Source organism: Coloeus monedula (genome assembly GCF_965178545.1).
Source record: "Coloeus monedula genome assembly, chromosome: 9".
Classification (NCBI taxonomy): Eukaryota; Metazoa; Chordata; class Aves; order Passeriformes; family Corvidae; genus Coloeus; species Coloeus monedula.
The window spans coordinates 13,357,417-13,370,924 of record NC_138789.1 but is presented as its reverse complement, the minus strand read 5'-3'; the positions used below and the strand labels follow the sequence as shown (position 1 = coordinate 13,370,924).

Sequence of the window (13,508 nt, the reverse complement as noted above, 5' to 3'; positions counted from 1 at the left end):
GTAATTTGCTGGAATTCAGTGCTGATAGATAGAGGCATATCTCCTCTGCTCCTGAGCCAGCAGAAATCCTGTAAATCTTTCCTAACAGGGTTAGGACAAGAATATGTGTTGGTATGGCAACATGTGTTGCAGCTCTGAGAAGTCTTTTTCAATGATTTGGAGTCAGACTACAGATCTGCCTTCCACACCTGCCTGCAGGCATGAAGTACGTTTTTGATTTCACCTTCTCATGAAGCTTGTCTACTCAGTGCAGAGCATGGATTGGCATATCCACTCCAGATAAATGAAAAGAAAGCAGCTAGAAAAGAAAAGGGGCTGATGAGAATCTTCACCTCCACTGCCATAGCAGACAAAATACTAGCAACCATCTGAACAAGAACAGCAGGTAATTTCCCATTTTCCCCGAAAAGGAGGAGGACAGGAAATAAACAATGACTGCTTGAGTCACACTCCTCTCCTTGTACATTAAAGCTGAACATGACAATGCAAGAATAAGCTTATAGGCACAAGACAACTTTTGCAGACCTTATTAATGCGCTACAAAGAATGAAAATGCTATCTTGTACAGACAATTCCTGCAGGCCTTATCCAGGGTACATCTCATTGACATCAACAGGAGCTTGCCTGAGAAAAGGCTGCAAACTTTGATCCATAAATAGGATCTCAGCACATTTTACCATGGAAACAATTGCTCAGGTTAATTCTGTTCTCTTCAAGACTGTAGCAGGAACTGCACCAGATACTTCACAGATCAGAGAAATCACATGCCTCACTATTGCACATGGGGTTGAAGAGCTCAGTTTGGCTCTGTCCCAGTCACACTACTCCCCCTGACTGACACTAAGACTGAGGTGAGCTGTCATTATCATCTTGATTTCAAAAATAGTACACCTGCAAGAGGAGAACATTGCTTGTATAGGAATGCTATTCCCTGGACCGTTCTACTACTCTGTTTCAGAAAAAAATATTTCCCAGAAACAAGATAAACGCAGCAGACTCCCCAAGGAGCATCCCGAACACCCTGATGCCCGCTGGGATCCTGTTCGGGTCTCTCACACCTGTACACGCACATAGAAATCTCCTGCCGCAGCCACAGCATGCCCGTGCGTGGGCGCACCGCGCGGAGCTCCCGCGCCCCCCGCTCCCTGCCTCGCCGCCCGGCGCCAAGGAGTTAAGCCGGCCGGGACCCCCGCCCGCCGCCGAGCAGCCTCCTGACGTCAGCCCCGCGCACGGCGCAGCGCTCGGCGCGGCGGCGGCGGGCGGAGGAGACCCGCGGCGGGCGGGCGGCTGCGAGCAGCCGGGGCAGCGCTTGGCCGCGGGGCCGCCGCCCGCAGCCCCGCCAGCATGTCCGCGAAGGAGCGGCAAAAGGGCAGAGTGACCAAGGACAGCGTCACCCTCCTGCCCTGCTTCTACTTCGTGGAGGTGAGTGGCCGCTACGCCGAGCGGGCTGGCCGCGGGGAGCCGCGGGCTCGTGGAGTGGCGCGGAGCCGATCCGCGGGGAACCCGTGCGCCCGCGGAGAGCGAGCTCGCCTCGGTGCTCTTGCCGCACCGTCTGATGCAAAACCCTTACGTGATGCTTTGTATCGCCGAAATCAGCATCGAAGGTGCCTATAAGGAGCAGGCATAAATTAGTCTCATCTTTGAGCGTTTTGAAGCAGGAATTATTTCTAAGAATTACTCAGAACGTGAAAGGGTTGCTCAGCTAAATCGGGCTTACGTGCACAGGAACCTCTCGGGAGGAAGACATGTTTCAATCAGGGCTGGCTTCCAGGCAAACGCCGTTCGCATTGCTTTTCTGGAATAAAAATCATGTTCATAAGGGAATGCTTAGAAAAATAGAAATGTTCTGAAATAGTTCATCACTGATATATTTTTGCTGGAGTATATTTTGACCCCTGGAGTATGTGTTTCCTCTATCAGAGCTAAAAATGTCTGTTTGGAAAACAGAATGAGGTTCTCGGCACATCTTCTAGAGCAAAACCTGCTATGGCTGCTCAGCTGGTAGCAGGTGGAGTTGCAGACACTGCTTGGTGTGTCACTTGGAGGCATTTAGTTTCCCTGGAAAGGTCACTTAGGTACTTCTGGAAGATCATGAGTAGACACAGTTTAAGCTTAAAGAAACCGTTGTGATGTGGATTTGTCTAATGGCACAGCAGAAAGAGGAAGGTAAAAATGTTTTATGAGTTGAGAAAAGTGTTTCGGGTGTCCCCACTCTCAGGGAAGAGAACTTAAGGCACTTTGATGCACGTAACTTAGGTAGGAGACAGATTGTGAAAATAATGTGAAGAACTTAATGGTAAAATATGGTGTAAGTTAACTATAACGGGCACTCAGAAGCATAAGATATATATAACACTTAATATATAAAAGACAAAGATCTAAACATAGGGTGAAATATAAAACAAAATATATTTTCTCTCAGATGCACTTGAAGGGCTTTGGAGTTTCTCTAGAAGGTAGAAGGGAGTTGGGTTGAAAAGGAGTTTGAGGTAACAGTGGGGTGTTTCTGTTCTGTAAGCACCTGGATATGGTCAGCAGCTAACACTAAGCTGCACCAACTGGAAAGCTCAACAGAGACTGGTTATATGGAAGCATCAAGCTCATCCTATCAATGTGATTAGGCTTGCTCCAGAAATGTCCTTTGATGGAAGGCACTTGATGTGCCATGTATCTTATATTAGCTTTGCATAGCAGGGAGAGGTCAAGCTTGGAGAAGCCCCTAAGAAAAGTTAAGGGGCTTCTTCACTCTGTGCTCTCTTTGCTGCCTTGGGAATCCATAGAGGAAGGGAGGTTGCTGTAACCTCAGCCTGAGCAGCACTCTAATGCTGGAAATAATGCAGAGGTCCTGCAAGACACAACAGAACTTGTGCTGTTAGGAGGACTGTGCTTTGGCCTGCAGCAAGACGGGATGAAATGCAGAGCAACAGCACAAAGTGTGTGACTGCTGCTCTTAAGAGTTGCCTTATGTAATACTAATTGCATACATATACCTTCCCTAGAAGCTCCCTGCAGCTGCTACAAGGAATAAAGGATTCTGTGAGCAATGAAGAACCTACACTGAGCTCTGCTTACAGTTCCCACATGAGGCAGGCAAGTTCTCCACTCAGGTCTGAGCTCTTAGGTCTCTCAGCAAGTCATTTCAAGCTTCATCCAAAAACAGGTGGAGATCTTTTCAGCACCCAGTTGCTCTGAGGGAATCAAAGTCCTCAATTAACAGAAAGGTCTCCTAATAAACTGTTAAGACTTCTGTGTTACTCAGTCACAGGAGCAGGCAAGAGCCTGTGTGAGCCCTTCCCCACCAGGAGTAATTTCTAATTATTGAACTGCAGGCTTATGGCCCCTCTTGAGCTGAAAAGTAAAAACACCATCAAGAGAAAAAACTGACTGCAATATACCTGAACCTAAACGTTGATTAGGAAACTTTTTGGTGAGTTATCAGCCCTATCCCATTACGCAGCAGGAGGATTGGAAACCATTTCCCACTTCTCAGCTGAGTACTCAAATCACTTGAGGGAAAGGGTAACAACAATTCATGTGATACTTGAAAGGAGCATGTAGCTTGTGTTCCCTGTGAACGCCCACTCGGCGTTTGTGCACATGTGCACTAATTCTAATCAGGCTAACGAGAATGCCTTTCTAAAGCTTTGGAGGACAGCAAATGCCAGCACTTCAGCAGCATCAGGGAAAGGACATGATGACTTAAAATCTTCTGTTGTGGTTGGCTCAAACAAAACCAGATTAAGTTGTACCCCATAAAGAGGGGTTTAATCAGAGATAATTTAATTGCAATGAGAAGTTTGCAAGTGTAAGGGATAGAGGAGTCACCCAGTGGTTGGCTGGCATTACCATATAATAAGGATTTTCTTTGTAAGCAGGAGGTAAGTTCCTAATGCAATCTAGCAACAGCCAAGTACTTAAAGCCAAAACTTACCCACTTTAAATAAGGCTTTCTGAATTTTAAAGCTTTTACTTTCCTAAATGGATGGTAAGAAACAGGCTTTCAACCTCTTGCCTTTGAATGCTGTCAATTCTTTTATGGTTTTTTTTTTCTTTTGGCACTCATTCACTTTTCCCTCTCCTGTTCGTAGCAGACAGTCCCTTCCCACTCTGAATTGCAACAAAAAAACCCCATAGCCCATTAAGTTTCCACCTTCAAACAAGAAACGTAGGGCTTGCTGACATCCACTTTCCAGCAAGATGTATCTCAGAAGTCTAGGCCCAAGGAAAAGCACATTGTTTAGAAAATACAGTTCTAAAAATGTTTTGGTTTTTTTTTTCCTCTTGACTTGGAAAAAAAAGATGTTGAGTTGAAAGTCAAAATTTTTTTCAACATGGTAGGAAAGGGATGTGTTCATGTTATACAAATAAAATATATTTTAAAGAGTGAAATGAGTGAAATAATACATGTAACAGCCAATATAATGCAGGCATGCAGAACTTCAGAAACAGGGGTTTCAACTGTTAGTATCCTTAAGAATGTGTTATGAACGGGATTAACTCCAGTAAACAAATGTGTTTAGTGGCAGTGACTTTCAGGCTTAGATAAAATATGATTACATAGAATGTAGGCAGGCCAACTGCTCTGGAGAAAAGAAGACTGAGGTGAGACCTCAGAGCTGTCTGCAGCTTCCTCACAAGGGAAAAGTTGAGGGGCAGGTATCAATCTCTTCTCTCTGGTGACAAGTGACAGGACCCAAGGGAATGGCAGGAAATTGTGTCAGGGGAGATTCAGGTTGTATATTAGGCAAGGTTCTTCACCCAGAGTGTGGCTGAGCAATGGAACAGGCTCCCCAGGGAAGTGGTCACAACACCAAGCCTGACAGAGTTCAAGTGTTTGGATAACAGTGTCAGGCACATGGTGTCATTCTTGGAAATGGTCCTGTGCATGACCAGGAGTAGGACTTCAGTGGTCCTTGTGGGTCCCTTCCAACTCAGGACATATTCTATGAACTGATGGATAATTCAAACTTGCAGGTTTTTCCAACAAAAGAGTTAAAACATAAAACTAATGTGCTCCTCTTAAGATCATTAGAGCTATTCTTCATTTACACAGGAAAACCAAAAGGAGAATCAGGCTAAAGCTTTGAAAGACATAGAAATGTAAAGGAAAGAAAATGAAGAGACGGCTTCTGAAAAATGCAGATGGGTCATTCTCTAAAAGCATTAGAGGCAAATAAACATTATGAAGTAAATCTCAACACATTTTCAGTTACATGTTTTCAAGTTTCATGATTCATAAAATAAAATAACTTGATGACTTATGCTGTGTCTCATAAGAATGTTTTAGAGGTTATTTTAAAGGACTGGTAATAGTTCTGCTTAGCAGAACCTCTGATTAACATACACTCCGGAGAGCTGAATAATTTTAGATTGCCTTGTGCACACTTACCTGAAGGACGTGGTAATCATCACCTTAAGGCAGTTAGGCCTCTTTTATTCCTAATTATGCTTATGGCATTTTAGGGTTCTGTAGACTGTATGGGTTATCTGAATTTCATTTGCATAGCTGAGAAAGACAAAACTTACCATGAAAATTCATAGTCCCTATGGCCTAGTGGGAATTACTTTTCATGGTAAAAAGTCTACATGCCTCTGGGAGAGCTCGAAAATGGGTATTCCTAGAATAAGTTTTGGGTTTTGTTAACTTTGTTTTCAGCATATTCAGAGTATATCATAAATATATTCACTTAGAGAAGTAATATTGATGTCTTGAAATTTAATGTGAATCTGGAAAACTTCCAGGGTTATGTAGTTTCCATTCCTAGTAGAATGGTCAGACTTTCGAAGCAGGACAGGCAGACATGTTTCTTCTTGGTGAAGGAAAAGGACTGTCTTTACTCATGCTATCCCACTTCAAAAATTCCTGGTTTAAATCCTGTTCTCGTGGAAGTCACATAAATTTTGCCTTTGACTTCAGTGGCATTCCTGCTTCATCCAGTGCCTAATATCTGGGAATGCAAAAGGTCAAAGTGTTGTCAATCTGCACGACTCGATGCATTTATTCTCCAGCTAAATTGTGTTGTTGTAACACAGCCTTCATCTGTTGGTTGTGTAGCTTCCAGGGAATAAAATTGGTGATATTTTAGACACTGTCCCTTGTGCAGTTAAATTTTCTTCCTTATGTTGTCTTCTGTATTATGAATGCATATGGATAAAGCTGCTTTTTCTACATTTTCCTGAGCTCAGCCAGGCCTTAGTCAGTTTGGAAACACTTCTTTCAGTACTGAAAGACCACTTATTTTTCTTGTTCCCCAAAGGAGTTGGAATTCTCACCAGCAAAAAGCACAAAGATCTGTTACCATTGTAGAACTCCAGGCTGCAGAACTCGGGTCTTCAGACCCACCTGAAATAAGTGCACATGGAGAATGGCCACTGTGTCTCAGCAACAGATGCTTAACTTCCTTTTGCTTCTAACATACGCTGAGAGTTGGGCTTGAAACGTCATTTGATACTCAGTAGCACTTCTTAGTCACATCTGGAATGCTTTTCCGCTGTTCAGCCATGCATGACCCACGACCTTTAAATTACAGTGACAAGGCATGTATAGGTGTGACTGCAAAAGACACAAAAGCCAGGGGAGTGCAGTGATTAGAGTAAGAGAGAGAATAGGCTGTAGGACTAAACCTTCCTAAGAATGAGGTGTTTGGATCTAATGTAAGAATTAAACTGTAATGCTGCGCCTTGGAGGCACAGCGCAGTCTTACTCCTCTCTAGATTGCTTTTCTGTTATACTGAAATTAACTGGGGGCTACACCCAACAAACATCCCCAGCAGCAGAAGATGAAATTATCCCCATACTGTTAAAGTAGCATAGTATTTTCCAAATACATGTCTTTTTCTCTCAGAAGAGTCAACTATGTGTGAGAGGAGGAGAAGGAGAAATACATTTAGCTCTCTGCTCATTGAGCTGACCTAGTCGTGTGGCTGACTTTCAGAGGACAGATGTCAGATTTGTTTATAAAGCTGCTTTAGAGACCAATATCCCCAAAATATTAGGAGGCTATCCAAGACCTGAGGAGGCTGCTATGCATTCAGAGCAGCTATGTAATTCATTGGCCAAGTCATCAATGTTGCATCCTCCCTGTCATTTCTGTGCTTATGGAAGAGCCATACAGCCTAAACACTACCAGCTTTTAGCAGGAATGGACCAGAAAAGGGGAATGAAAAGGGAGGTGTCACACCTGTGCAAAGGCTGTCTTTGGAAAACAAATGCAAATGCCACAAGCTAGATGTCCCTTATGGTTTCGGCTATGTGCTTGGCAAGTGTAGAGTTTGAGTAGTTATCAGTGAAAGAAGGCCCTGCTTCAGTCCAACAACATCCTCTTGACCTAATACTTCCAGTAGTAAAATAAGGCCTGGATATGTTAGAAATTAATGGAGATACATTTTCCCAAATTATTACCTCTTTCAAAAATTTACAATCCTACCATCTGTGATCTTTTATAGTTGTTAAAAATCTATTACTCTGGAGCCAAAGTTAATAAAAACCAGCATATTGTGGAAACTTAATGCAATGGAAACTTAATAGCTGAGCTATTACAAACATGGTATCTTGTCTGATGGTCCCATCACTTAAAAGTTCAATTTGTAGGAAGTTCAGAAGTGGCTAAACAGCATGGGAAGAAGCCACTGGAGAAGGGCTGGCACCCACAGGATTAAATTTTTTTTTGTATGTATGGAAATCAGCATGTTTCAGAGAGTACAATAAATTGTAGTATTGTAGGGACTGGCAGCTTTGTCCCTTAGAGATGGGGTTTTTAAAGGAACTTCTAGCTGAAATTTGGTAACACTGACCTGAAAACAACTGCCTTTTGTTGACGTACTGCTGTTCTTGATTTACCTTAACCTTGCAGCAGGAGCATAAAATAAATTTTGTGATCAACAGTATAAGCAATATCCCAAATCTCATTGTGTGTAGTTATTAATTGATTATAACAATCAATTATTGATTGCTTATAATTGATGTAATTAAACAATAATAATTAAGATAAGGAGTCATCAATTATATTTGAAGTCACATTGAAAAACAATGCATTACTGGTATTTTTTGTATTTAAAATTTCTGCCTAAGAATTTGCTTTTTATTTAAACACATACTTAATATAATATGTATATAATATAGAAATATTTGTAAAGTATTTATAGATTATTCCTCCCCAAAAATATTTTTGTTAAACAATTTTTATTTTGTTGGTTTCTCCCTGAGTAATTGCTGCTTCACATACATTTATAGAAAAAAAGAAAAAAAAACACTTTTAGTGTTACTGTGCATTCAGCATGACTGAGATTTCTGAAATAAATAAGAATTGTATCACTGATATATCAGCTCTGTTTTTGGTCTTACACATACTGAGACCTTTCTATTAAGATCTGGTAAAAGATAAGACATTTGAAGCATTGCATGAAGATAGCTTTGTATTTCCAAAGCTAGACTGTAATTGACAGTCACAAAACAATTAAGTTAAATTCTAAAATCAGTACTGGAAATATAGATAACTTAATTTTCCAGAATGGTAATTATAATAGATTTCAAAGACATCTGGGATTTGAAATTCAACTTTCAAGTTGAAATTAAATCAAATAGTGTTAAGTCTAGGAGAAGAAAGACCATTATGTCATGTACCTGCACATAATTTCCACAGAAATTAGACAATGGTGTGGTACAAGTACTATAGAGAAAAGACTAATTTCTTATAGTTTTGGGCCAGATTACACCTGCATCCAAAAAGGGGACAAGGAGAAGCAGAAACTCAAGTTCAGACAGAAAAGCAAAAAGCCTTTATACAGATGGAAGCCTTAAACTTCTGAAAAGACTGAATGCCTTCTTTTATAAGCCTGAGGCATTTAAGAATTAAGTTTAGAATATAAAAATAAATCTAAAAATCTCACTTTTCTGTCAAGCCAGTCCCCTGCTCTACAGGCATCCCATGCTTCATACTCTCTCTTCAGAGAATCATGGGTTCTCAAAAATGAGAAAATGGCAGAATTTGGCTGATGCCATTTCTTAATACTGATCTATTCTGGGAGGTGTTCAATCACAGTAATGGCCTCAGTGTTCACCCCTGTCAGGATAAGAGAAACCTATCCTACTTCCATTCTCTCCTCCTGTCCATTGTGAATCTCACAGCAAAGTACAACAGGACAGCAGCCACAGTGGTTGAAAGCTGCAGTTGCTGTTAGTAGTTGGCTAAGGAATATCTTGTCTCCTCCAGCCCACCACAGACTTTCTTGTCTCAGTCATCTGTTGTGCCTTGTCATTTAGACCATGAATTCTTTGGCACAAGGATTGACATTTATGATAAATTTAATAGAATCTTCCACAATGCCACAGCCTTGCCATGGGAACTAAACATAATTCTTAATTAGACCATCCTCCTCCCAAAGACTTGGCTGGTGTTTTTTCCATGCTGGGAAACCAATGGCATTCTTTTGCTATCTCTTTGAGGCAGTCCTGTTTATTTACTTGATTGCTTACAAAGATTACCCAATTTCCAGAAAACAGGAGAAACATCAGGAGGCAGCTCCCATACTCAGGAACCCTTTGCTTGATATGGAAGGGTTGCAGAACAACCTAAGAATCTGAGAAGTTCCTGGCCATCCAAGCCTAAAAATTATTTACAAAATACAAAATATCCAGAGAGTGTATCAGGGATTCAATGACCCTTTCTTTTGACGAGTGGGCTAGTCATACCATCTTTAGTCTTCATCTGGCAAATCATGTCTTGACTTTCTCTGAAAGCTACATCCATGCTGCTTCTCTCTTTTCTGTCCACCTTTTATACAAGCAACATCACCACAGGATCTGGATGAGTTCGTGATAAGAGAGAACACCCATACAGTGCATTTTAGCAAAGGAAAAGTCACATAACTGCAACCTACAAAACAGGTTCAGCCATGTGAGTACGTGACATTCCATGCTGAACTCTCACAAAGCCCATGAATTTTAAGATGTTATTTTCCTGAAGATAAATAGGGACTTTTTGCTTAGTTAAGTGCTGATGAATATGAGAGTAAAATATAAAACCAGAATGTACAATTTTAGAGAATTTGTAGAAGCCAAGGATCCCCAGGTGCTATCCACTCCAATAAGACTTCCATACTAAGCCTTGACCTTTCACTGACCCATTTGCAAGACCTCTGCTGTCATACCAGACCTGTATTCCTGCCTTACAGAGAGTGCAGTGGGGTGGATTTGCAGGTGTAGGGTAAGAGATGGGGCATATACTGGTATTGGAGACCTTAAGGTTAGAAACAACTGACCTAATGGTCAGATAAGAAATGCAGAGCTGCAACTGGCAAAACTGATTAAAGGGTAACAGATCAAAGAACAAGCATCCGACTATGTGAACCGTGCGACACATAGTAAATCAGGATGTAATGTGAAAAGACAGAAAGGTGTAAAAGTGCATTAGCAAACATCAAAAGGAGCAAAAGTAGTTCCTAAAGTAAGGAAGAATCACTATCAACATTATACTGCTCCTGAGAAAGGATTTGGGATACACTACACTACAGCTCATTTTATACTAAATAACTGCTTGTTACTGCTAGTATAAATACAAAAATTATGCAGTAATGTACCATACAGAGATATGAAAGTAAAACAAATTAGCCATAGCCTGATTTCTAAGGTTTAAGGATAAAGAGTGTCTGACAAGCCTCAGACCTGAGTCCTTGCAAACTCAGTACAAAATCTTGTTAGTAGGAATGATGGTACTGTATTTAGTGGGCTACAGCTTTACAGGTTCCTTGTTTCATACATTCAAAGTCATGGAAAACTAATCATAGGCAAGTTTTAACAGAAGCATTTCCATGTACCTGGGAGTGCCCCAGCAGGTTTGGGCCCGGTGGTTAAGCAGTAACCAGCTTCTGAGTTTTGGGCAGGACCAGCATGGCTTCTGTGCACAGGCTCTATCATATGACCTATAGCAAACTGTGCCTGCACTGTACATCCTGGACAACCTTAATCCTCACAAGTAAACCAGAAGCACGCCAAAATGACCTCCAGAGCAAGTACAGCATGTCCCACAGAAGAGATAAACAGCCTGGAGAACTGTTATCCCCCACCTCTGAACTTCTTTCCCAGCCATCTCTTCTTGCAGTTCTCTGTGATCCATCATTGTGATACCTGTCCTGTGGCTCTTGGCCAGAAGGAATATTTGTTACATGCTCCATCAGTTCAGAGAAGTTGTTGTTGTGCTGCTGAATGCTGCTTTGGTTTGTCCTGCACTATGTAACACACAGGAGGTTTTCTCCTTACAAGATCTCTGGGTATTTGCATCGTTGTTGAACTCTTGGGAACAGAGAACATCTTTTCTGATGCTTGGACAACTCCTCACTCAATACAGCAAAAGCTTTTAAAATATTAATAACAATTATTATTAATAGAAAAGTTCTGTGGTTTAATGAAGGCTTTTAACTTACAGTTTAAGAAAATAGCAAGAAGGAAAAAGACAAAAAATCTCTTTTTAAAAAATAAATAGACCACAAATCAAACTTTTTCAGTAGCTATGCTGATTATCCTTCTGACTTTAAGGCGAACAGGGTTTGACCATTTGGGTCAAACTTTATATTTACAGGTCTAAATTACAAACTAAACAGGGGTCTTACTCCATTATCCAGCCAAGGAAGTAAGAGTATAAAGACTTATTAGTCAGGATTAGTCAAGAATTGACATTGGGGGTTTTATTATTCTAATTAGGCACAGGAAAATTCCTATTCCTTTTTGTAATTAAAACAATACACATTCTACCATCTAATTATATTTGACATTTTCAAGGTGTTGGGCGCCGAAGTCTATAATTACAGAAATGCTTCAGCCTTAAGCAGAACACTCCATAAATATTCATATATTAAATAGCCAGATATACGGTTTAGAAGATTTTAGTAACATTTGCCTTTTCTTTTTAAGAAATGCTAGACTTTTAGAAGACACATTTTATATTTGTATTTTTTAAAAGATAGGAAGAAAATTGTCCTTTGGGATCTGACATACTGTATATAGCAAATTGGCCACAGACCTATTCATTAGTATTGTAAGCAGTTATGTTGGAGATTCATAATCCTTTAGAATTATGTCTTTTCTTTAGAAGAATGGATAATTACAGTTAGAAATAACACGGGAGTCCTGTACTAAAGTCATAAGACAGTAAAATGCAATTCTTAAATTTCCTTGATATTTAATTAATAATAGAGTTACAGCTTACATACAGTAGTTTAAAGAACAAGTGATTCACTACCTTTTATCTTAGTATTTCACAATAAAATACCACTTCAAATATTGCCTATTTTTGATAGTTGAATGCTGCCATATAAAACAGTTGCCTGCCTAAAAATACTATGATCCAAGTAGAGTTTGACCTGTGGGTAAAGCATAAGCTATTGCTCAAGGAGAGACTTTCCCTTCCTGATATCGGAGAAATGGAAAAATACTGAAGATGAAACTCTGAATGCAAGATGTTCCATGAGTGGGCCTACTGTGTATTTCCATTCTGGGAAATTAACTTTTGGGGACATCTGGATAAAAGGGCATAATTTCTCAAAAGAAGGGCAATAGTCATCTGCCTGTTTTGTCCATTTAGCTCACTGGAATAAGTTTGCGTCCTGTTGTGAGATGCTTTGCCCAATGGGACATGGACCCTAACTAACTCATTAAGTATGACTTTCAAATAGTTAATAATAAAAGATGTTGCAAATGTTTCAAAAGCTAAATGCTGTGCAGAAAGGAAGTTGAGAACTCAAATGCTGTGCAGAATTTCAGCATCGTAGCAAGAGCAGCACAGAGTCAGTGCAAGCTCCCTGCACACCAGGACAGGGGGCACTGTGGCAGCCTTAGATTCCAGAGGCCCCTTAGGCCAATGAGCATAGCCTCTGTGCAGGCAGGTGTTGAGACAAGGGTACCCAGTTCCACAACAATCTAAATTATTCTCAGAGTAAGAAGATTTCAGGGAAGTCCTCTTTCATCCTGCACATCTATGCGATGACTGGAAGCAGTCTAGCCCATGTTTGTGGTCAGTCAGGCTGCATCCAGCATGAAGTAAGGATTATATATATATATATATATATATATATATATATATATATATATATATATATAAAATATGTATTATATAATGCATCCTGATAAAGAACTGGACTTCTTCCTGTGATGGGCAAGAAGCAGGACTCAATTTAGTGACACTGTATGTAATTATTCCATACATATTTATGTCAGATTATATAATAGTTATATATTATGTATGCACATAATAGGTATTACATATTGTGTATGTTATATGCTGTACATAATATGTATGTGTGGTATAGTATGTGAGTGCAAATACAAGTCTGGGTTATGTGTATATATATATATATATATATATATATATATATGTATACATGCACACTATTTACTGAAGCAAACTTCCTAGATGCCTGGATGTATTTCTGTAATGCTCACAGCACTTAAGGATGCCAATCCACATTTCCTCCCTCTCTACACAATCACAGCTGCCATACTATGTGACATTACA

At 40.4% G+C, this 13,508-nt stretch overlaps 1 protein-coding gene across 1 annotated transcript in view; it reads left to right on the top strand.

Moving 5' to 3' along the window:
* Positions 1–1,344: 1,344 nt before the first annotated feature.
* Positions 1,345–13,508, top strand: part of PLPPR4 (phospholipid phosphatase related 4) — a gene marked incomplete at both ends in the record, with an annotated part of 28,392 nt that continues 16,228 nt past the window's right edge. The window contains one exon of the mRNA XM_082287220.1: positions 1,345–1,422. Within this exon, the coding sequence (XP_082143346.1) occupies positions 1,345–1,422 (78 nt within the window). The remainder of the gene's footprint in view (positions 1,423–13,508) is intronic.